Source organism: Anabrus simplex, chromosome 5, assembly GCF_040414725.1.
Source record: "Anabrus simplex isolate iqAnaSimp1 chromosome 5, ASM4041472v1, whole genome shotgun sequence".
Taxonomy (NCBI): Eukaryota; Metazoa; Arthropoda; class Insecta; order Orthoptera; family Tettigoniidae; genus Anabrus; species Anabrus simplex.
In genome coordinates this window covers 380,429,681-380,456,258 of record NC_090269.1, presented here as the reverse complement: position 1 = coordinate 380,456,258, position 26,578 = coordinate 380,429,681, and the positions used below count along the sequence as shown (strand labels likewise).

At 39.1% G+C, this 26,578-nt stretch overlaps 1 protein-coding gene across 1 annotated transcript in view; it reads left to right on the top strand.

Annotated features, from left to right (window-relative positions):
• LOC136874553 (pickpocket protein 28) overlaps positions 1-26,578 on the top strand; it is a 175,761-nt gene that overhangs the window by 110,734 nt on the left and 38,449 nt on the right. Inside the window, exon 8 of the mRNA XM_068227844.1 lies at positions 24,476-24,680. Coding sequence (XP_068083945.1) covers positions 24,476-24,680 — 205 coding nt within the window. The remainder of the gene's footprint in view (positions 1-24,475; positions 24,681-26,578) is intronic.

Below are 26,578 nucleotides of genomic sequence, written 5' to 3'. Positions count from 1 at the left end.
ATGGCCTGAAGAGAGGCCTGGTGCAGGTCTTTCGAATTGACGCCTGTAGACGACCTGATTGATTGATTGATTGATTCATTCATTCATTCATTCATTCATTCATTCATTCATTCATTCATTCATTCATTCATTCATTCATTGTGAGAAATTGATCCTACCCATGACTTATAATACTGAACACGGCACACACATATCTTTTGACCAAAGGCCAATACGCAAGCATTTCGATGGTTCAAAGCTGTCAGCGTTCTAATATTGACAGTCGTAAGCCTCCATGGTGATGTCTGCCATACACAAACTTTTTATTTGCTTTAATGTAAAATCTTAAATATGCTAGTTACAGCAGTGTTCTGAACCGTCGGTTTCGTCATGGAGCCAGACAATGCTCTTGATACTAAGCGTAATTTGACAGACAAGATGAGCAATCACCTACACGCAGCGACTTCTCTTCCATCTTGCATGAACACAAAGTTTTGATTCCCTTTGATTGATTTTAATAATCTATCCTTATTCCCACAGTCCCCTAATATTACAATACGAAGCAATTTCATCCCTGCCTTCCCACTATATTCCACCATGTCAGGTCTAATTTAATCTACTGCTGCTACTTTATGACAATGGATATTATTTACCATCCTTTCCACTTCTTCAAGTGTAACTTTACCAACATAATTATCCTCCTCCCCATGAACTAGGTTGTTTGCAATATCACCAGGAAGTCTTCCTATTACGTTGAGGAGATTTTCAAAATATTCCTTCGACCTGTCCAGTGATTCCCTGGGATTTATTATGAGATCACCTGTTTCACACAAAATACTATTCATTTCCTTTTCCCTCCCTTTCCAAGATTCTTTATTACTGTCTAGAAAGTTTCCCCCACTGCCTTTCCAGGTTATTACCAAAATCTTCCCATGACTTTTTCTTGGATTCAATAACTGTTTGTTTCATTCTGTTTCTTTCATCTACGTACAATTCCCTAACTGTATCAGTCCTTGTGTGGAGCCATTTCCGATACGCCATCTCTTTACGTTTACAAATTGCTCTCACTTCATCATTCCACCAAGATGTTTGTTTTTCCCACCTTTATACACAGTTTTTCCTAAGCATTCACATGCTGTTTCTACTACAGCATCCCTGTACGCCACCCATATTCGAAACCTGCTCGCTATCAATTGTTTGGAACTTTTCACTAATCATATTCATGCACTCCTGTCTAATTTCCTTGTCTTGCAGATTTTCTGCCCTTATTAATCTGAAGGCAGATTTTACTTTCTCTGTCCTAGGTCTATAAATACTTAGTTCACTGCAGATCAGATAATGGACCGTATTATCAAAAAGTTACTGAAAAACCCGCATATTCTTAACATATTTCCTAAATCCAAAGTCGGTTAAGATATCTAGCACCAATACCCTTCAATGTGTACCGGCGAATAGCCTTACGCTTGAAGAATGTATTCATAACTGCTAATCCAACACTAGCGCACCGACGTTCAGGAAACACTTCCCATTCCATTAGCTTCCATGTCCTCCTCACATTTACCAATCACCTTTTCGTATCCTTCAGGTATATTTCCAACTCTCGCATTGAAATTGCCCATTAGCACTATCCTAGCCTTGCTGTTGACCCTGACTATGTCACTCAATCATCATAAAATTTGTAAACTTTATCCTCATCTGCATCCTTACATGGTGAATACTGTGCTATTTCACTGTCCGAAATCGATAGTTTATTGGAACTAAAATGGACGCGATTGCCATGATATAAGTAAATACGATGCATAAACTCAGTCAACTATGTCAATAAAACACAATATATAGCGTGATCGAGGCAGAAAAATCAATGCAGCAGTGACTAAGACAAGTAAAAGTTTAGAATATTTGCTCTTACAGACAGCAGCCGTCCTTTGGCTGCAAGTCCCCGAACAGCAGCCGTGGAAGCCGAATGTTGTCCTGTGACTTCAAGTTTCCGAACAACAGCGGAGGAAGCCGAAATCCAGTGAATGATGAAAGAGGCAGCGCGCTTAGAATCGTACGCCTAACAGTTTGTGAGCTATGATTAATGATATTCTGTAAATCACATTCACGTTCTGTTAATATAATCGTAGTCCACTTGGTCACTGAACAGTGTTATACACATTTAAATAAATTACATGAAACTGTACACACTTTCATTTTCGATACGTCTATCAGTTTGAGAGCTTCAGGTCATATTAATTAATCACAGACAGACGTTGTCCTGCGGCTTCAGTCACCCAGAAGAGGAGAAAGCAGAGTTCCAAAGAATAACAGACGAGGAGGCATTTAGAATAAATTACCGTGTTATTATAAATCTTAACATAAACACACGAACATATAGATAAACATACACACATAATAATTATTAACACTTAAATAGTACACGCTTTCACGTCGGATCTTCACAATCCAAAGAGCAGCTAGCTGCTGGTTTTCTCTCTTGCAACAAAGACACGGCGGTGACGTGAGTTTCCGCTACATCTGGATTGACAAGAGGTATGCGATGGGACGTTCTTCCCTTCTTCGTAGAAAATAGCCTTCTCTGTGGAACAATTTTTCTCTTTTGGGTCATGGGTACGGACATCGGTACTTGCTCGTTTTATTGCGAACTACTGCTAAAGTCGCCTTTAAGGATGCGGTGTGTTTCTTAAGAACTTCACGTTCCATTGTTGTGGAAATACCCTTAATTAATTCCAACAATTCAGCAGCGATTACCTCCTTTTGTTCTGACAAGGGAACAAAAATCTTTCCACTTTCCTTTCTACTGACTTGGTTAGTATTTCGTCCTTTTCATTCACAGAACAAGCGTCCTCATAGTCTATAATAAGTCCATCAACATCTACAGGATTTTCTGCACAGTGTTCATTGCCGATTTGAATTTGACATACACTGTGTATGTGCTTATGCATATTCCATTTAATGCTGGAATCAATGCATGAGCAGGAGTATCTGTGTATGCATGTGTTACATTCACTGCAGATCAATTTGCATTTACATTGAGCCTCATTATTTTATACAAAGTACATCTCGGCTCCTGTAGAGGAGGATGCTATTTTCTAACCACAATCTTCCTTAATAATCAGGTCTTTGTTTATATTTTCAAGCTTGATTTATGCCTACGACGAATGTCCTTCAATTTGCTTGCCAATTTCCGTTTTGTAAGCACAATAAGCCTGTCAAACAGCTTGTCTTTAACAAAGGACATTAGTGCATCTATTGCTTTATCTAAGCGTTTCACATGCTTTCCCTGGAGATAGATGTATTTAAGCGTGTGATGCATTCGCTCTACGTGCATGTTCGTGTTCAGCCTGTGGCAGTACACCTAGTATTTTGCATTACTTAGGTAGTTGTCCAGGAAGTATGAAGCAAACTCAGGGCAGATTTCAACTTCTCTAATACGACAGGAAACATCATATCAAACGCTGCCGCATCTCTCTCCTCCAGTAGTGTTCTAACAAGCTTGTAAGCAATTGCCTGTTTTTCCTGGCCTTAATTTTACTGCTTATATTTTTCCTCCATGCCCTGCCTACGTGCCAGGTACAATAGAGTCTCATTGCTGGAGTTTCCGCTGTTGAAATCCAAGAATTAAGGAATGATTCTGCTAAGTCAGACATAAAAAACTTAGGAGAAATTGTTCCAAATTCCGACTTTGTGTACTGGAAAAATATGAAGAGTATTTCCCAGTCTTTCCTATTGGATATGAGAAAGGCACATGGAAACCTTTGCCTCAAGTCATTCAGTACCATCAGGGTTGTAAGTTCAAAACTTTAGTTATTTAGCCCATGCGTTCCATCAATACAAATATAGTTATTACCATACTTCTTCGATATCTCACCTTGAGCTCTACTTATTATAATTAACACAAAATCTACGCTGTTTAGTTCTGGGTGTGACGCACTGACCGCCTCTTGTGGCTTATAAAACAATACACAGGGGCTGTCACTAGAGTTAAACTCACTCACCCACGCCTCAACGCTGGTCCCATCATTTTGGTGCCTGAGTGACAAGGAGCACAAAATGATAGCACCGTTCAATGTTATATAAATCTTGCTTGGTTAGCAGATGTATCCTTTCTAATTTAGAATCAGACACTGAATCTCGAATTCTGTCCACTATAGCTTGGAAAGAAATTTTATTAGCAATGTCTGCAACTATACCGACACTTTTTTTCCTGTCAGTCCCAAGTGACTTAACTCATGTTGATGACCGACATGAGTAAAGATAAATTTGACTCGGAATGTTCCATCTTCGGCTTCACTAACTTTTATCTTTGCAGAACATGCTCCACAGACGTTATTGCTTCCTTGCAATTTTAAATGTCGAACACCTTTACTTTTAGAGACGAAATTCTCCGAACGATGTTATTCATAATAACATCTTATAGTAGTATTATGATTAGTATTTATTGAACATAACAGGCGAATTGGCCCCGATACATGTTCACAAGGACAACTAACAACAAAAGAATATTAGAGAAATACAAAATTCCCGGGCATGCCACGAGGTTCATTGGATACCCCGGAAACGTGACACTCCCAACGGAGGGTCATCACAGCAGCCATCCTCAGTCCCTCATGTCACGTCCATCGTCCCCACTTAATATTAAGAAACCAAAATAAATTAACAATAAGGGATCATAAAACAAACGCAAGAAATAATATTAAAAACAATCTACTGCTACTGTCCGGCCGTGTCATCACCCCTGGTGAGAAGAAGCCGCCCTCCCGATGATGACACGACCGGCCCTATCCGTGAGGCCCTGAGGAAGACCCCAACCACCTTACCAGATGACAGTGCGTTTCTCTCACCATTCTATTGCGGCCGGCCACGTGAAGCTGGAGCCGTTCTCCTCCCATATCCCGCCTCTCACATGTCTCCCTTCTTTTACATACACTGACTGACAGAGCAAATGCAACACCAAGAAGGAGTGGTTCGAAAGGGATGAAAGTTGGGAAAAAACAGAGACGGCACGGACGAATAATTGATGTTTATTTCAAACCGATATGCAGGTTACACAATGCGCACGGCATCGACTCAGTAGGATGTAAGACCACTGCGAGCGGCGATGCACGCAGAAACACGTCGAGGTACAGAGTCAATAAGAGTGCGGATGGTGTCCTGAGGGATGGTTCTCCATTCTCTGTCAACCATTTGCCACAGTTGGTCGTCCGTACGAGGCTGGGGCAGAGTTTGCAAACGGCGTCCAATGAGATCCCACACGTGTTCGATTGGTGAGAGATCCGGAGAGTACGCTGGCCACGGAAGCATCTGTACACCTCGTAGAGCCTGTTGGGAGATGCGAGCAGTGTGTGGGCGGGCATTATCCTGCTGAAACAGAGCATTGGGCAGCCCCTGAAGGTACGGGAGTGCCACCGGCCGCAGCACATGCTGCACGTAGCGGTGGGCATTTAACGTGCCTTGAATACGCACTAGAGGTGACGTGGAATCATACGCAATAGCGCCCCAAACCACGATGCCGCGTTGTCTAGCGGTAGGGCGCTCACAGTTACTGCCGGATTTGACCTTTCTCCACGCCGACGCCACACTCGTCTGCGGTGACTATCACTGACAGAACAGAAGCGTGACTCATCGGAGAACACGACGTTCCGCCATTCCCTCATCCAAGTCGCTCTAGCCCGGCACCATGCCAGGCGTGCACGTCTATGCTGTGGAGTCAATGGTAGTCTTCTGAGCGGACGCCGGGAGTGCAGGCCTCCTTCAACCAATCGACGGGAAATTGTTCTGGTCGATATTGGAACAGCCAGGGTGTCTTGCACATGCTGAAGAATGGCGGTTGACGTGGCGTGCGGGGCTGCCACCGCTTGGCGGTGGATGCGCCGATCCTCGCGTGCTGACGTCACTCGGGCTGCGCCTGGACCCCTCGCACGTGCCACATGTCCCTGCGCCAACCATCTTCGCCACAGGCGCTGCACCGTGGACACATCCCTATGGGTATCGGCTGCGATTTGACGAAGCGACCAACCTGCCCTTCTCAGCCCGATCACCATAACCCTCGTAAAGTCGTCTGTCTGCTGGAAATGCCCCCGTTGACGGCGGCCTGGCATTCTTAGCTATACACGTGTCCTGTGGCACACGACAACACGTTCTACAATGACTGTCGGCTGAGAAATCACGGTACGAAGTGGGCCATTCGCCAACGCCGTGTCCCATTTATCGTTCGCTACGTGCGCAGCACAGCGGCGCATTTCACATCATGAGCATATCTCAGTGACGTCAGTCTACCCTGCAATTGGCATAAAGTTTCTGACCACTCCTTCTTGGTGTTGCATTTGCTCTGTCAGTCAGTGTATTTGTGGTGGGCCCGTCCCACCCCGTATTCTTACGGTTATGTCCTGTTCTCCCTTTCCCATCCTCCTTACCCTCTCCTACTATGCGTGAATAGTGAGAAAAACGCACATGCCCAAATGTATACAACTAACTATCATGCTGGTACCTTACTGCAAATAATAATAAGGTTATAATATTCGCAAATAACTGAGGCTACATAACAATCAGAATACGTGTTAGAGTGAAGAAAAGACAAATCTAGCACTACTCTGACCTTGTATTCACTACATGACCGTCACAACAGATAGTTCTGCAATAAAACCGCTGACTTTAGGTTACAACATATTCACCTCCAGTCCTTGTATACAAAGTTGCTTACTTCGTATTCCTTATTCCTTAACCCATTTACCCTGGATTTGAAGTACACCAAATGACAACAATCGCATACTGTCTTGCAATCTCGCAATCGGTAAGGCCACTACATTTCGTACATACCATATTTACTTACTCAATTACTTCGGAATCTGAATGCTCATCGCTGTCACTCGGTCTTACTTCACCTCCAGGCTCGCGTTCTACATTCTTCACTATGCACACATCACCAGCACTTCACTTACTACTGAAATTACCTAACAAACTCAAATTACTGGATACGGTTAAACAAGACCCCCGTAAACATTATAAACACCCGTCCTCATTCCAAACACATACCCCCTTATTCCCTCCAAGGTATACTCACCACCATCACCCTATGAATCCTCTTCTTCCCTTTTTCTTACACATGCGTTTTAACCGCACACAAATATCTGTTCAATTCTCCTCCGTCTTCCCATTCCTTAATAATCCACCTTATGATACTCTGCTCGTTCCATATTCCTAACATTTTCCGATGTTTGGCACTCAATAGTCTATTTCTGATCTTACTTGTTTTTTCACAATTACCTAATAAGTGAAAATCGTTGTTCTCTGCCCCACAAAATATACATACCGACTTATCTCTTCCTTTTAACCACCCCTTATTTTTATCAAGCCCCATTACCTACCAAATCAACCCTCTCCTGTTTAACCTTTCAACATAAATAATATTTATCCCCGTTACTTCTTCTATTTTATTAGAAACACAAATTGAACTTCTTACTCTACTTTCAGCCAATAATTTCTGCCTATACATATCTTTAATCCTCCTTGACAGCACCTTCAACCCTCTAGCTTCTGTCTCGTCCATAGCTCTTCCCACATGTACCCCAAACCTATCATCTCCAAATATCCCTTAATTTTTTCTAGCCAGCTTCCCTTATACATACTCTTCCGTTGTTGTTCATACGCGGCCTGTAATACCCTCCCCCTCCTTGTCTTTTTAAATTCATCCATTATCTAACTATTCTTTTCACACACTCAGATTCCAAATCTTCCCCACACATTAATTCCGCCTCCGCATTAGCTGTGCACAGCGGCAGCCCCATCACCATCTTACCGAAATTACTAATAATTCGTCTTAATTCACCTCTTTTCTCATCCAAACCCCAAACGTCCGCGCCATACAATATTCTACCAAAAATCACCGACCTTAACACTAACAGACACAAAGAATTAGCAGATATTCGACCAACCGTCGCCGGACAACATACCAGATCCCCTGCAGTAGGTATAGGTAACATAACAACTCCGGATACCAATAAAACGAAACATAGGGGAAGAAATCCCGAACAACATAGCGAGGAACCAACAGGCTCGACCGGCCCAACCAATTCCACGAAGAGCTTCAGAGAGGTGGCTAGTCAAGGAAAACATCACTGGCAGGAAATCCAACCAGCAACACAACCCGAAGCAAAGGTTTACCCCAATCGCGGACAGGAATCGTCCATACGGGAGAACATACCCGATCATAGAGACAGAACAGATCCAAAACTGAAGGATCACGAAATATTACCCGACATGCATATTGTTGGACGACAAGGTACAGACAGCGATGAAGAGCACCTTCAGTGGAGAATAGTAGATAAAAAGAAATACAAGAAATCACAATTTATCATTGGAAATAGGACACCTGAAAACAATCAACTAAGAGCAGGAGATAAATCAGCTTGGTCATATGTCGGCCGAATACACGAAACGGTCAAAAATGCAGATCTTGTAGCGTACCTAAAAGATAATGGTATTGCCGGGAAGATTGAATGTGCTCAGCTAAAAGCAGTCGGTAACAATAGGAATACCGTTCAAACTGAGAGAGTTAGTAGAACAACCACACTTCTGGCCGAAAGGTGTCTTAGTAAGGCGATTTCTTTTTCGAGGACACCAAAGAGAAAGCATACGGCTATAGGAAAGAAACAAGTAACACATTGAAAGTGATGACATGGAACGCTGAAGGTGCAGTAAATGCATTCGATATGTTACCAAACGATGATTTAGCAGACTTTGATTTGATCATTTTAACAAAACTTTTCTAACTAGATAGTGGAATATTCCTACTTTTTATACGATGCATGTTTTTGCCACTCAAGGACAAACGGGTAGACCAGTGGGAGTAATCTTATGCCTTCTCAAACCCAAAATGGCCCCCTTTAAATTGCCATACGAAGTACCGGAGATGATAATAGTCAAAACAAAATTATGCACAGTGATAGGCGTATACTTCCCACCACGATACAAGGCAGAAGACATTGTGGATATTATTAGTGCTGGGCTTCATAGAATACAACCACAGGATCTAGTAATACTCACGGGAGACCTGAATTGCAGGATAGATATTCGCAACTCTAAAACAGAGATACTTCTGGAGTACCTCGAGACAGAAGGGTTGACCTTATTAACGAACCAAGTGAAAAGACATATATATATGGCATAATGGAAGTAGCACAATAGATTTGTTATTTTCCAATATGAAGGACGTCGAAATGATTTCCCAGACAGTTCTACGCACAGCAACCAGAAAGCACTTACCAGTGGTAACAACACTGATGCTGCGAGAGAGAACCAGAGTCGTCACTAAAACAACGGAAATATCAAGGAAAATCAACATGCAGGTAATATCAGAGTCTAATGCACTAATAGATATGGTGTCCCTACATTTCCAAGATGGTGATATTGATAGTGCAGTATCGAAACTACAAAACATTATCCTAAATTCCGTATAAGAAATAGTCAAACCGAGAAAAGAGCAAAACCATGGTTCAACGGGTCCTGTTACCAAGCTAGATATGAAACAATCAAACTCCTCCATACTGCTGCAGACACGCTAGAAGAAGAAGCACTAATAATATACGCCTGGAAAAGAAGGGAATACAAAAAGCTAATGAGGGAAAAGCGAAATACTATGAAGAGACAGCACTAAGATAAAAGAGGCAGAAAACGACCCTTACATGGTTATCAAGCCGAAACGACCAACATTCCCTCGGAATATTCCCATGAGCACATGGACGGCTCATTACACACAGGTTTTGACATTTAAGGACACGAGACCACGCATAATCAACGATATCACCGAAATTGACGGACCAATAGATATGTTCAGCGCACAGGAGATACAGGAGGTACTCTTAAATTTGAAAAATAACAAAGCTCACGGGCCAGACATGATCTATAATGAACATTTGAAGAGTTTGGCCCCTGTTCTCTTTGAACCCCTTACTAACCTATTCAACGAATGTGTTAAACAGGGAAGACTACCAGATCGATTGCGGACTTCAACGATAAAGTCCCTTTATAAAGGGAAGGGAGACTTAAGCGACCTTAATTCATATCGAAGAGTAGCACTAGAATGCACATTACTGAAGATATTGACTAAACTGTTAACGCAAAGGCTGAATGCTTTAATAGATCAGTATCTCCCAGAAGAGCAATTTGGATTTAGGAAAAAACGGGTCCACAATACAGGCTGTAGAGTGATATTCATGAAGCCTTTAGATTAAAGAAGGGAAAGCTATATGTTATATTCGTGGATTATTCGAAAGCCTTTGATACAATTAGTCGAACACAAGTCATATCAAAGATTGAGGTTCTCATTTGAAAAAAATAATCCATTATTGTAATTAGTAAAAAACATCCTGGCAAAGAATGAGGTGCAAATAGACGATTCGATCACAATATCCGATCCAATAGATCAGACTACAGGTGTACTAAAGGGCGATCCTTTAAGCCCTCTCCTTTTCAACGTCGCAACACATGATGTCATTTAGGCAACGAAGACAGAAGGCACGAACATTTATATGTACGCGGATGATATGGTTTTAGTGTCCAGATTAATACCTGCTCTGCAGTTGGCATTTGATCGACTCGTAGAGTGGGCTAAAACAAATGACCTTCATGTTAACAGAAGTAAAACCATGACTATGACCTTTAGGAAAGGAGGCAGACATGCAGCAAGTGATGTGATATATTTGGATGGAGAACCATTAACCAGTGTGAATAAATTTAAATACCTCGGAATAACACTGCACATACAAGGAACCAATTTCACAGCGCATATCAAACAAAGATTAACGGCAGCAGTGGTAGCTATTAACGACATCAAATATTTATATAAAATATCCCTTCAGACAGCGTTGAAGTTATTCAGAGTTAAAATAGCACCTGTAATAACCTACGGCATCTCCAGTATCTGGCAGCATCTGTCGGTAAGAAACTTAAAGGATGTGGAGAAGACAAAAGCAACATTTTTAAAGAGCCCTATGTTTATCGAAATTCACCTCTTCGAGACTGGTGTATGAGCTAACTAGGGAAATGATGTTTTTGGAGAAAATACGGGACAAATTCTCTCTCCCATCAACTCCAGCGTACCAAAGTTTATTTCGCGAACATCAGAGAAATAAATCGGAAATCTGGTTGGACTTCTACAGTACGGAAGCGATGATGAGTGACAAATGGAAGGCAGCCAACTACGAGTTACGTCATGTATCAACAAGGCTTGCTGTGCATGGTTTTCACTTCAAACTATGCTCCACGACGAGGTATCACTCGCCAAATGAGGGATGCATGTGTGCTTTGTGCGGGAAGCAGTGTGGTCGCTATCACGTACTAAGGTGTGAAGGAAGGAAAATTCCTCTAATTAAGTTCTGAATTGAATGATTTTGTTTTATTCTTTATATATGGCAATTAGCTGCAATAAATACATTATTATTAACACTAACCTCAGGGTTTTATAACTGATACCCAGATATGTAGCTACCAATTTTGTGACTAAGTCTAGGGCTGCCCAACCTCTGCTTTTCGCCCTACTAATCTGATCGTTCCAAGTTCCTTTACTGTTAATAATGACTCCTAAATATTCCAACTTCCTTACTTGTTCCAACCTTTCTCCCTGCAGAACCCATTTCCCGACCTCCCCTCTTCCTTTGTTTACCTGGACTACTAACATTTTAGATTTATTCCCATTAATACTCAAGTTCCATTTCTTCGCTAAAACCGACACTGCATTTAAAGCTTTCTGCATCCCTCCTGAAGTTAGAGTCATCAACATCACATTATCAGCAAAAATCAGTCCCGGTACCTCCAACCCATTAATTACCAGCACAGGCCAGATGTTAGCCTCATTCCCATCCAAGATATCGTTAATAAATCAAATAAACAATATTGGCGATAATTTGCACCCTTGCTTTAAGCCCACCTTTGACTCTAAGGATCTGCTCAATCTATTGTCTCCCAATTTTACACAAAACTTGACCACCCTATACAATCCCTCCACTGCTCTCATCATCTTTTCCGAAACCACAAACCTACCCAATTTCTGCAATAGTGACTCTCTATTCACCTTATCAAACGCTTTTTCGAAATCGATTATTGCCACATACACCTTACTGCTAGACAGGCTCCTATATTTCTCTAAGACTGTTTTTACTATCATTATATTATCCACTGTCCTTTTCTTTTTCTAAATTCCCCTTGGCACTCTGTCAATATTCCATTTCTTTCAGCCCACTCACTTAACCCGTTCGCCAACACCTCCGTGTAAATTTTACTTAATGAGTCTAACAGAGATATTCCTCTGTAATTGTTCAAATTGTTCTTACTACCCTTTCCCTTATATATTGGACATACAATTCCTATTTCCCATTCCTTCGGGTACTTCCCTCCATCATAGATCTTATTGAATAGTTTAACTATGCCCTCTATCATAGTCACATATTTGCTAATTTCTTTCCAAAACTTGTTATTGATCCCATTAGATCCCCCCGTCGACTTGCCCCTGATTCTTCTTATCACTCTCAAGGTTTCTCCCCTTGTAATTTCCTTGTCCAGTTCATAATTTGCCACTCTCCGATTCCTCCAAATTACATCTTCCCACGTCTCTCTCCACCGTTCTTCCCCCTTCCCCCCGTGTAATTCGAGAAAATACCTCACCCACTGAACTTCCTCAATACTCGTTCTCTCTATATTCCTTCCCCCCTTTAATTACTCTATTAATCCTTTCCCAAACATTTTCAATGCTGTTAGTCTTACAATCTTTATTTATGGCTTCAGTTTGTTCCTCTAACCACGCCTTTTTTACCTCACAAATTTTCTTTTTATACTCCTTCCTCAACTTACAGAAAACCTCCCTTTCTTCACTCCCACCTTTCTTTCTATCCTCTCCTAACGCACCCAGCACCCTCCTCCGCATTCCTTCACACTCTCTATTAAACCATTCTTCACCCTCTTTCTTTTTCCTCCTTCTACATTCTACCTTTTGTGCTATCATGTTCATTGGATGTAGCAGCAATTCCAAGGCTTTATCAATATTATTCTCCTCTAACGCATCTTCCCAACCATATTTCAGAAATTGTAATTCCTCTTTTGCTACCCTATCCCAATCCTGTCCCACTTTCTCTGACCATGTATACTTGATATGTCCACTCCCAAGTTTATCCTTCGTCTCAGCTTCCTGCCTTATATGCTTCTCTTCCCCGCTTTTCAACATAATCCACACTGGGAAATTGTGTGATTTAATCCAGTCCCCTACTTCCATCCTTACAATATCCTCCAATACTCCTTCCGAGCTTAAAACCATATCTATCACACTACCTCCGTTCTCGGTAACATAGGTCAATGTCACCGTACTGTAACCCTCCATCCATCCATTCAGAATATACAAATTTCCTTCAGCGCACATCTCAAGGAGCTTCTCCCAATAACTGTTTATAATTTTATCCTCACTACTTCTACTTTTCAACATACACCTTCCATCCTCCCTACTATATACTGGGCTTTGTTTTCCTATTCTCGCGTTCCAATCTCCGAATAACAATATATCCTCTTCTCCTGCAAACTTATCTCTTATCATACTAATATCCACCAATAGCTCTTCAAAAAATGCTTATTTCCATTTGCTGAACTACTAGGATGGCAATATACGAACGCTAGATTTATTTTCTTCACCCGTCCCTCGACCCTTCGCATATTCAATCTCAACCATATGGTTTCTTTCATATCTGTCTCTATATCCTCCACCAATTCACTAATTTCTTCCCTAATTAGTACTATCATCCCTCCTGGTGGCATCCCTCCGTCCTCTCTTTTCTTATATATTTATATTTAATCACAAACCTCTTCCATGAGATCACCCTCCCTGTTTCCAGCCACGTCTCAAGAGTGCCACAACATCGAAACTTTCTATTACTTCCCAAACTTTCTTATTTCCTAATTTGCTTATTAGTCCCTCAATATTCACACATCCTATTTTCCAATATAATTATTACTTTCCCTCCCTCTCTTCTAAGTTTCCTCCTCTAATCTTACTCCTTGTAGTTCTCGCCCCTTCATTCCCTATCTCCATTCATCCTTTTTGCCAACCTATTCCGTTCCATGCCCTCAGTATCCTCCATCCCTTTATATACTTTACCCCAAAGGTCTTTTAAACTCCTACTTCTTCGTTTGCTCATAACAACTTTACCTTCCTGTCGATCACTCTTCTTATGTCCTTTCTTGCTCACTAAACCACTGCACTCTGCTCTCGCCGTTTCTTGCTGCTCATCCTCACTCACCACTTCACTGTTCTGATCTTCTGTATCCACACTGCACTGTCCATTCTCACCTGAAATGATCTCACCTTCATCGGCTCTACCCTTCGTTGTTACTTCTTTCTTCCTTCCATCTTGCCCTGTCATCACTTCTCCCTCAGAATTGACGCTTTCGTCCATCTCCTTCAGCTTCGCCACCGAGTGCTCCTTAACCCGTCTTCCGTTTGTCACCACTAACCTCTGACCGCTTATTCGGGCCTTGAGTCCCTGTTGTCTCGCTCTCCAAAGGTGTCTGTTCAGAATCTTCATAATTTCACTTCCTTCCTTTCCCATATCTCTTTTCACACCTACTTTCTGGCCCTGTAAATTGTTACCGTTTCTTATCACAATTTCTGCCATTAGGGTTGAGAAAATTCTTACCCTAATTGGCCTTTGTCCTTTAGTTTTCTCACTCTCTCCTCATCATCTATGTCCACTTCACTGAAGTTTATCTTCATTCTATCCCTTATGACCTCTACCACCTTGGATATCAGATCAATCTTGCCTTCCCTTTCACCTTCTTCCACACCATATATAAATATGGCTTTTTTAATTCTCTCCTGCCTGTATCCCTCCGCTTCTCTCTTCATCATCATCACCTCCTATTCCAGATGTTTCACTTTCTCTCTTAATAACTCTATTTCCTTCTCATTGTTGCCCACTCTCCTGTTCGATTCCTCAGTCTTCGTTTCTAGCCATTTCTTCATGTTCCCTATCTCCCTTCTATGCTCTTCCATCATGTCCTTTATTTCCTGCACCTTATCCCATTGACAATGTTCCTGTATTACTTCGCTCACTACCACCTTAAGTGCTGCCAAGTCCTCCATGCTGAATTTTTCGCAGGTATTTGGGCCTGGGTTTAATTCCCCCCCCCCTAATAACCAGCAGCATCGCTATCACTGTCGCTACCAGCACCGCTTCACCCATTTTTACTCCTTCTTTTCTCAACACCCGTCCATTCTTGGTCTCCTTCCTCTGCTTCACCTGCCATTTCACAATCGCGGCCCGGTACTGCTCAATTACCGACCATGTTCACGGCACGCACAGCACCACGCGACTTCACTCCTCGGTTGTTCAAGCCTGGTTATAGTATTATCAGCAGCCGCATGAGACCCATGATTTTTTACAAATAACTACCGTGTTGTCTCTTCAGTATCCTGTTGCCAAGTCTTGAGGTCATCAAATGATGAGAACTGTAGTTCCTAGGATTTTATAGGTATTTCAAGTACCGTTTCTAAATGTTCAAATAAACCGTTTTCTGCGGTTCCTTCATAACTACACAAGCTGTAATTCAATGATCTCTTTGCAACCGACTCCTCACCATGATAGTCTCGTTGATGACGTTTGAAGCTGTACTCATAATTGAAACTCTTATTGCAAATTTCATACTGATAGGCGTACGAATGTTTACTTTTTTAGTACAGACGCGATAACATTCAACTTTTAGGATGTGTTTTGCAAACGTGTTGTCCTAAATTCTTATTGTAATCATATCTTTTACCGCGCTCAGAACACACGAAATATTTCGATTCACTCATACTGGTAAAACAATACTTCACTTAACACTTTGTACTCACACACATTAAAACTACCTATATTACGTTACGGTAAAATATATATTGAACTACGATATATTGCGAAGAACATTGGTCACCATGCACGAGCAGTCATGTGATTGTACACATTTAAAATATTCACCACACTGCATTTAAAAAATAATTCACCACAATACTATGAGAAGGCTTCTGACAGTGTGTTTAGTTTCTCAAAACAATTCATCACAATGCTACGAGCAGACTGCTAACAACGTTTTTGAAGTGTGCCAAGACATTATCCACTATGCTACGAGAAGACGATATTAAACTACGGTAAAAATATATTGAACTACGATATATTGCGAAGAACATTGGTTACCATGCACGAGCAGTCATGTGATTGTACATATTAAAAATATTCCCCACACTGCATTTAAAAAACATTCACCACCATACTATGAGAAGGCTTAGTTTAGTTTCTCAAAAACATTCATCGCAATGCTACGAGGAGACTACTGACGACGTGTCTGAAATGCGCCAAGCTTCTCAAGTTCTCGAGTTTCTTCGCCAACATTCGGAGACTCAAAGCCAAAGGACGGCTGCTTCTGAAATCCTACCCGTTCGGAATTCTCCGCCAACACTCGGAGACTCAAACCCACAGGACGGCAGCTGTCCGTAAGGTCAAGTTTTAGAATAGTTAAAACACTACTAATGAAAAACTGCAAATTGAAAGAACAAACCTGAGCAACGATCGCATTGAGCTAGAGATACATATCGCGACCAGCAAGTTAAGACTTGGAAAGAATCTCAAGGGATTTAAGAAAGAAGAAATTGCGATATATATATATATATATATTCATTGAAGAACGCATAAATACGAAACTGTAAATAAAGTGGCAAGTCAAGAAGAAAGATAACAAGAAAGGCTTATATTGTATCTTCAAATCGGCAAGGGATAACCATTGATACAACTACCAAGAAGGAAATCTTTAGGATAGGGAAATAACTAAATTAATATATAAAATAGAAATTATAACACAAATATCTGAAACAAAGGCAGACATTTTGGTAGTCTACAAGCGCTATTAATATGAAAGTTAAAGCGAAGGCCTTGATATTCAAGTTACCATGTTAGAAGGCTATTGAAACCGTATCATGATGCAATTGACTTCATCTGTATTTATTTCTGTTTAATTTCGCAAGATATGTCTTTCAAGATATCCTAAGAAGACGATTGCCCGATGTCCGGAGGAGACTGGCCTGAAGTGACGGCAAAGGAACCTTACCTATCCCAGAGCATCCTAATGACCAGCGAGAGGATGTAATTGCCGTGCCCGAACTACAGATGTCCTGGAGCATCTAATACAGTCCCGGTGGAGCGGATGGAAAAAGATAAGTCTTCTTTAGAATCGCAGTAAGTTCAATAAATCTTACAGATTTCAATATCTTTAATTTGTTGGTGAATAAATGGTGAGGTGTTGTGATCTTCAAATTAGCTCAGATATGTTAGATTCTCGTGAATTAGTAATATATTTGTGTCGAAAAGCAGGGATAATAGGTAGTCATCTGTATAATATAACCAATCCTTGGCTATAATATTTGTGAAGTGGATAACATGTAAGGGCTATCGCAGTGACATTCAATCAAATAATGAAGTTATTACATATGAATTATAAGATCAATATCGATATAATAATTGAGATTATAAGTGAGTAAGACTTAATATCTTGTAATGTGGAGATCGTACAGTGCCGTATAAAGATCAGAATTGAATTATATGCCGATATGAGAGCAATATGAAGTGAAACAGAGATTAATTGAGAAGAAATGGATTAATCAAGCCGATAAGTGATGGTTATAGAATTCTGTGCGTCAAGTCAAGATATATATGAAGGTTATATGCAAGAGAAAGAAGAAATATGATATTGAGATGTGAAGAAATTCATATATATGAATAATGAATGAATATAAAGAACAAGAATAAATGTGATATATATTGTTTCGTCGATAAGAATGGAAATAATTGGTTATGAGGATAAAAGTAAGAAGGTTGACGCAATCCAGGATTAGTAATGTACATGATACCATGATGTGTGATAGTTAATAGATATTCTATATCCAACATGTATGAAAACGTATTGTGAAGTTTATAAGGAGTTAAGTCCCTAGTAAATCATCGAGATAATTCATTGTAGGGAAAGTTGAGTAGGATATTGATCAGAAATTAACGCATATCTCTATTATAAGTTGAATATTTGCTGAACAAGTACATGGCACTATTCTATGCACTAGTATAATAAGTTTTTCACATATAATTCCAGAAGGTAATGACTGATAGAGTCTTCATGAATAATACTCTATAACTGTTTTAATAAATAACAGTATGTAAGGTGTTGGAATTTAATTACCTGACGATAGATTTCATGAGACACATTTAGATAATTAATCTAATTTTTTAAGATTTATAAGACGAATGATATCCATTTGAGCTGATAAATGATAGTAGATATTAATACAGAAAATAGCGCATAATGAAGTTGACTTAATACTTATCTTTTTCCTGATGCATCCGTGAAGCAGAATACCTGATTAAAATTTTTATCCTCATCCTAAATAAACAAACAACTGAAAGAAAACATAATTATAAGAAGAAAAGCAATTGATGCTGAAATGTATTATTTCCCAAGAAGATTCGTAAATATTTTGAGAAACTTTAACTGAAGTTAGGGGTATTTTCTTTCACACAACTAACTAATGATACAAAGATAACGGTGTGATTTCATTTACATGAGTTGAGCCTTACAGAATGATTCCAATTTTCTATTGTATATAATTATTGTTATTTCAACTTAATCAATGATCTTTGATACAGCGATAGAAGATAACTAACGAATTTTCAATGAAGATAATAATTCTTTTCAACAATATTTCATTCTTGTTCTTAGTTTTCTAGATTTTTAATAAATGTAACAAAGATATCGGCATTTATGTTCATATTTTAGTATAAGCATCGTAGTCATATAGTCATCCTTGATTTAAGATATTTTTGGAAATCCTTGACAATAACTGATACCGTGCGGTGGAGACGTCCATCGGCATTGGCGATAGATAAAAAATCCGTAGGTCAGAATACCCTTCGCAATTTTCTACGAATCCATGAGAAGGAGATAAACTTTGATTGGAAATTGGACCTGAGCGAGCTAGTCTGGACTTCTTCGCGACTCGCCCTGGACTCAGGAAAGGTGCAAATCAAACTGGCACTCCAACGTGAAACTAAAAAGAGAGAAAAGGAGAATGGCCAAAGAAAAAAGAAAAATTGACCCCCAAAGTTGGAACTAAAACGAGAGGAAAGAAGGGTGACAAAAGAAAAATTTATAACTCAATATGAAGACTTGAAAAGAAGGGAAACCAAAGAGACAAAGAAAAATTGGCAAGAAAGAGAAAGCAAGAAAAGGAGGATGCAAAGATACAAAGAAAAATTGACGTACAACAAGAAAGCAAGGAAGAGAGTAAGAAGAAGAAGGCAAGTAAGAGAAAGCAAGAAAGAGAAGGCAAGAGAGAGATGCCAAACAAGAAAAATGACAAGTAAAACCAAAGAAAAATTTATGCCTTACATGAAAATGGCGTGGATGATAAAAGAAGAATTGGAAATAAACTTTGGAGTGAGAAAAAGAAGAGAAGGATAGAACCAATATATAAAAATAAATTGCGAAACCCAGTGTAAAAAATAAGAGAAAGGGTTAGAAAACCTGATTCAGCAATAAAAATAATGGCTGATAATAATAAAAAATTATTATTGCTATGATAATAGTTATAGTTGTTGAAGGATACATTTGCCAGAAATATGTAGATATAGAATTTAGATATTAAAAATCATAGAATAAAATTTGAGAAAATAATTATATGTAATTTTAATGACCATGTTGAAATGAAATCACATAATGTAAAATATTTAGCATGAGTTTTAATGTTATAAAACTGGGATAAGGAATTTCACACAGGAAGGTCGATTCCGGACAATCGAGCTACGTATTGAAATACATATACAAGCAGATTGTAGTTTATTAGTTGAAGAATAAGGTATATTTCCTTTATATTGTAAAAATAGGAATATTAGAGTATTTATAGAATATTAGAGAAACAAAGAGAATGTCAAGATGTCTACTTTGAGCCAAATAAGAGTACTATTTGAAGATTATCAGAAGGAGCAGGAGGAGAAATCATACAAAACGGAGGAAGCGATAAGAAATAACCAAGAAGAAATAGAGAAAGCAAAGGAAGAACAAAGAAGAATGTTGGAAATTCTACGAGAAATGATAGGAAAATAACAAGAAATGATAGCAGGAAGAGTATGAAACAGGAATAAATAGAAGTCAGGAAGAAAGACAACAGAAGCATATGTAAATAATGGTCAGAAGTGTACAATGAGGACAGCAAGAACAAATAGAAGAGATTAGAAATATGGAAGAAAGACAGAATGAAGTAATGAAAGCAGAAGTTGGAAAAATTGGGTCAGAAATAGTTAAAATCAAGAATGATATAATAAATTTGAGAGGAGAAATGATCAAGATAATGGAATATAAAAATAGAAAAATATGTGAAGAAGTTTGTAGACTTAGGAAAGATTTATCTGAGAATGGAAATTGTCTCCAAAATTTAAAAGAAGACGAAATTAAGAAGTTAGCTGAAAACATAGAGACTTTGAACACTGATTCACAAGAAAAATTGGAGCAATGTCAAGAGAAAATAAATAAGACGAATGAGGGAATTGAGATGGCAAATAAAACCATGGAAGTAAATTTTATAGTAGCCAGAGGTAAGATCGGAGATAAGTTAGATATCATGAAGGAGGATATAGAACGGAATAAGGTAGAGACTAATGATAGGATAAATCGAACAGAAGAAGGGATTAGGCAAATCCAGAAGGAGATACAGGAAATTCGAAACGAAACGCAAATGACTAAATCGGTGATGTCTAGCTATAATGAAAGCCAAAGGGCAATGGAATTGCAAATAAATGAAACAGAAACAACACCTACGATGGCCGCCCAAACAAACCAGAGTAATGACGAGGTAATAATAGGAAATAGTAATGGAAACTCAACTATAATTAATATTATTAAAACGTACGGTGACAGACCAGAACACTTTAATAATTCATCAAGTATATCTCCGAAGAGATTCCTAAGAGGGATGGAAAATTATTTCAAGGAGTATAAAATTCCCGAAGATGAATGGTTAAGAGCAGTAGAAAAACATTTAGATTCGGACGCGAATCTATGGTTTCAGACATTTAAATAGAGATTCCATGAATATGATGATTTTAAAACAGCATTTTTAAGAAGATTTTGGAATTCGGAAGTGCAACAAAACCTGAGACTGTATTCTGAAAGATATGCAACCAACGGACAAACTGGGTTCAGTAACTATTTTGCATATCATTTTCACCCTTTCCAAGATTTGGATACAGCTCCTAGTGAGTTAGAAGGAATTAAGACCATCCAAAAACAATTTCCACCAGATGTACAAAGGTTACTGGCAGCTGTGAACGTAGAAACAGCAATTGAAATGGAAAATAATCTAAGACAACTGAATATGACCACTGTACATCATATACACAGACGGGTGCGAAATATAAATAATGAAGAAGCGATAAATATTTTAACCCAGGAGAACTGGGATAAATATATACCAAGTGAACAGAGAGGAAATGAAAGGAACTATGAAACAAGAGAGTGGACTGAACGAGAAGAAACAAGGAAAGATGAGGACAGGTTTAAATGTAGAAGAAGCACTTATGGTTGTGAAAGGTACAATGGAAATAACAGATTTATACCTTATCACCGACCTAGAAATCAATTTAGAGGGAACATGGATAGATACAATTATAGAAGAAAGTCAAGATATGAAAGAAGAGAAAATGGAAATGATCAGGATAAAGAATGAAGGAATAAAAGATATATTCAGGATGTGAAAGAAGTAACTCGTGATAAAGATAAATGGGAAAGAGCAATCAAGGATCAAGACATGAATGGAGATATCGAAGGAGAAGAGAGTCTAGAATTGCAGAGGTACAAAAGAGAAGAACAGGAAGGACAATAATTAAACCCGACTGCCCGATCGTTTGATTATATATTACAGGCAGATAAGGATAATAAAAAACGCCCATTGCTGGATAGAAGGAAAAGTAGAAAGTGTTAGAGGCGAAGAAGATAACAAAATTTCAAGTTGGATTAAAGCACAAATCGATTCTTGGGAAATAGAATCAGATGAGTTAGTAGAGGACCTAACAACATATCAAGGAAAGCATCGATACAATTTACCCATAATAATAGTGAGGATAAATGGCATGAGAACACTTTGTCTCACGTTAATTATTTCAGGAAATTGATCAAATGATGAATTTACTGATAATTCCAGTGTCAAGAGTTAAAATTAGAGGAATAATACCAGATAAGTCTGTCGAGTGTAAAATCCAGACATATTTAAAATCAGTATAGGAAGGATAAACTTGGAACACCCATTCATTGTCATGAACAAAATAAAATACAATGTTATACTGGGAATAGATTTCATGATAGTAACAAGAATGACTATAGACATGGAAAAACAAGAAATAAGGTTTCCTATTCATGAACACGACACGGATGAGATACAATTTAAATTAAATGAAGAGGCAGATAATAATGAGAATATAAGAATAGAGGGACAATAGAGTAATCAAACTGAGGAATATTCCAGACATGAGGTAGAACAGGAAGAGATTAATGTAATGGAGAAAGAGATATTCAAGAGTATTGAAATAGTAATGAACGTCGAAGAAGAAAATTAAATTCCAAACATAGGAGAAGCTATTGCCAATACTAAAATTTCGTCGTTGGATAAATCAAAATTATATGAAATTCTCGAACAATATTCAGATATATTCAGAAATAAACCCGAACAGATTCCGAATTTCAAATATAAGCTATTAGTAAACGATTGGACACTATATAAGGTAAAATTACTTGGAATACCTGAAAAACATTTTCAAGAAGTCAAGAAGCTAATAAAAGCAATGGTAGAGAATGGCATAGTAATTAAAACGGCTACTCTCTGTCACTCCCATAGGCCCGAGGCTTGCTTGCTTAAAAAGATCAGAACGTGCTCAGCAAGAATTCTGTGAAGTAGGATGTTACCTTTACTTACATATAGTCCCAATGAGGATCTCTCTAACGGGTTAGGAACAACCGGTGGATTGTATAGTCCTAGAACCCTGAGCTAAACAGGGGTCATGAAACAGAATATGTCCGAGATGCCCACTCCCATTCCATGGCATCTTACATCCCGACACTCAGATCACTTATTAGGTCACTCAGCCGTTGCCCATAGTTCAGAAAGTAGGACGTTACTACAGCAACTCATACCATGAACCAACTCGGAACAATATACTTTGAAAAGTATAAATGGATCTGTGAGACAAAGGACCAGCACTCAAGTCACAACGCAGGGTGTCAGTGCTGCAGATTTAATGGCTACTTGTGTATGTTACTGTGTTGGTATTTAGATCGACAAATCACCTGTATTTTTCAAGGAAACAATACAACTTCAAAATATTGGCCCCTTCCTTACCGTGTCCTTCTGTTGGATTCGGATCATTTTGTTATACGAATGTGCATCAAAAATACTCTTTCTTCAGACATCTTAACCACCTTCGTATGCCTTTTGGTTTTGGAGTTAATAATCCCAAACCGAAGCATCCAGGCCCACCGGTACCTCTCACACCATTTCACATTGTCTTGAGCATCGTTTGGTCTCAACCCGGCGATCTTCATGTCCGCATTTATCATGTCTTGCCAACACTACGTTGGTCATCCACGCAGACATTAGCCATTGACTCCTCACACGAAGAACCGAGTTAGCGACTAAACCAGAGCTGCACGCAAGATATGACCATACCATCGAAGGCGTTTATATCACATTTTCCCTACAATTGGCAAAATGGCCATTTGTTGCTGAACCAAAGTGCTGGTGACGTGTACAATTAGGGAGATATACATCGTCTGAAGCATTTACAACTCCATTGCATGCAGTCACAGATTTTACCAGACGACCGGCACTCTACTCCATATAGCACTACTGGGCGTGTTTTTATACTCGCGGTATATCTTAGATTTATGATAGCGAGATATTCTTTTGTAACAGCCTTCAGAGTTTTTGTCTGTGGTCCACAAAGTATTATATTTTCTCTCATGCTCCACATTTCCAAACAAATGTTAACTCAACCGTTCGGATTGGATCTTTAGTTCTGGAGCTATAAGCCTGAACGTGAACTCGTACAGTACTGTATCTCTGTAACCCTATTTTATTGATGTAGTCACATCAAGGAGCACCAGAAAGCCAATAACAAAATTAATACAGCACTGGTAGAAAAGATATGGAAGGTCTGGATCATTTCACTCAAGATATCTATAACAGAACTTCCCCAATAGCTTCTGATAAATAGATTAGAACCTGGACTTCTGATGAACACTTACCGTACCATATGTCTGGAGTTGAAACTCGGTTATTTTTGCTACTTTGTGCGTTTGACGGATATAATCACTGTTCACTTCGACACCTGATTTGCTGTATTTTTTACAAGTTCTCTGAGAAATGTGTAATAATAATTTAATATGGTTTTTCTAGGTTTCATGGCTCTCGTCAATATCTTCAATATCCACCATATGATATCAGCTGGACATTGGATGATGGGTATACACGATCAGCTGGGCATACTACCTACCCTCGCCGAATTTTAGGGGTGGGACGTCAGGCCGGAGTTGAACTCAAACTGAGTCTGAGTGAGGCAGACTTCGACTCCTCTTGCAATGGTTTGATACAGGGATTCAAGGTTAGTTCCAATTTAAATTATGGTTACATAAGTTAACTCTTGGAAGTGATGATGACTAGTGGTAATTATTGTTTTAATAGGGTGATAACCTTCCTGTAACTCTCTGTATGAAGATTAAAAAATGAGACTAAATTATTGGCATAGTTTGTAATTCATAATTAAAAGTATCCTAACACTTAGAATTTGCAGTTACAAACGCAGTATTTAAATACATACGTACATACATTATCATTATATATCTTTATGCCTTTCAGCGTTCAGTCTGCAAGCCTCTGTGAATTTACTAAACGTCGCCACAATCTTCCATTTGCAGCTAGTGCTGTGGCCTTGTTTAGTTTTATACGGTACCTATTATTTTCAATCGTTAGAAACAGTCTAACCATCATCGTCTTGGTCTCCCTCTACTTCTCTTACCCTCCATAACAGAGTCTATTATTCTCCTAGGTAACCTGTCCTCCTCCATTCGCTTCATATGACCCCACCATCGAAGCCGGTTAATGCGTACAACTTCATCCATCGAGTTCATTTCTAACTTAGGCTTTATCTTCTCATTCCTTGTACCGGTACCCTTCTGCCATTGTTACCACCTGTTTGTACCAGCAATCATTCTCACTACTGTCATGTTTGTTACTTCTAACTTATGAATAAGATCCTAAGTCCCCCAGCTTCCGCTCCCGTAAAGCAAATTTGGTCTAGAAACAGACCGATGTAAAGATAATTTCGTCCGGGAGCTGACTTCTTTCTTACAGAACAATGTTGATCGCAACTGCGAGCTCACTCCGTTAGCTTTACTGCACATTGATTCAATATCACTTGCTATATTACTAAACTGGGAGAACACGCAACCTAAATACTTAAAATTATCGACCTGTTCCAGGTTTGTATCACCAATCTGGGATTCATTTCTGTTGAATGTCTTACCTATTGACATCAATGTAGTCTTCGAAGGACTAATTTTCAAACCATACTCATTGAACCTATTTTCAAGTTCAGCAGATGATCCATGTAAACTATGAACAACAAAGGTGAAATATTACAGCCTTGTCTAACCCCTACTTTCATGTCTGTTACTTCGAACTTATGAACTTATGTTAGTTCTATCTGAACTCGTTATCTACGTTGTTCTCTGGCGAAGAAATATTTTATGATGACTGACAGGCTAAGATTTCCATCCCTATTGCCTACTAAATCTCGGCTCCTAATTTACTAACATATCATTTAAAATTACTACGTAAATTATTAATCAGCACTGCAGGCTTTCGGCACAATCGACCATTAAGACCAAGTCGTTAGCATACGCCAGACTGCTTACTACATTTCTACCTAAGTGAATCCCTCCCTGCCACTTTATACCTTTCAGCAGATGATCCATGTAAACTATGAACAACAAAGGTGAAATATTACAGCCTTGTCTAACCCCTACTTTCACGTCTGTTACTTCGAACTTATGAACAAGATATCCTGAGTCCACCCAGCTTTCGCTCCCGTAAAGCAAAGTTGGTCTAAAAGTAGACCGATGTAAATATAGGTTCGTCCGGGAGCTGACTTCCTTCTTACACAACACTGTATTTAAAAATAAAAATAAATTATATTTAAGATGTTTTCATGGAACCACGTTGAAAGAATGATTTGAGAACACATGTGATTTTTTGGACCTTCAGAAGGAATTTGTATCCTGCTTCTTGCACCATCTTAACATATTCACGCCCACCAATTGAGCGAGCTATTTAAATGGCTGGCCCAGCTATTCCAGTTATTAGTGGCACAGCAAACAACAACAAATAATTTTCACAAGTTCGAAACTACACAAGATATGGAAACGAAATTTTTCACATAGCTTAACGAAGTCCTCTAGTATCTCTGGAGGGTGTGGTAGCTAATGTCACACTTTCATGGGT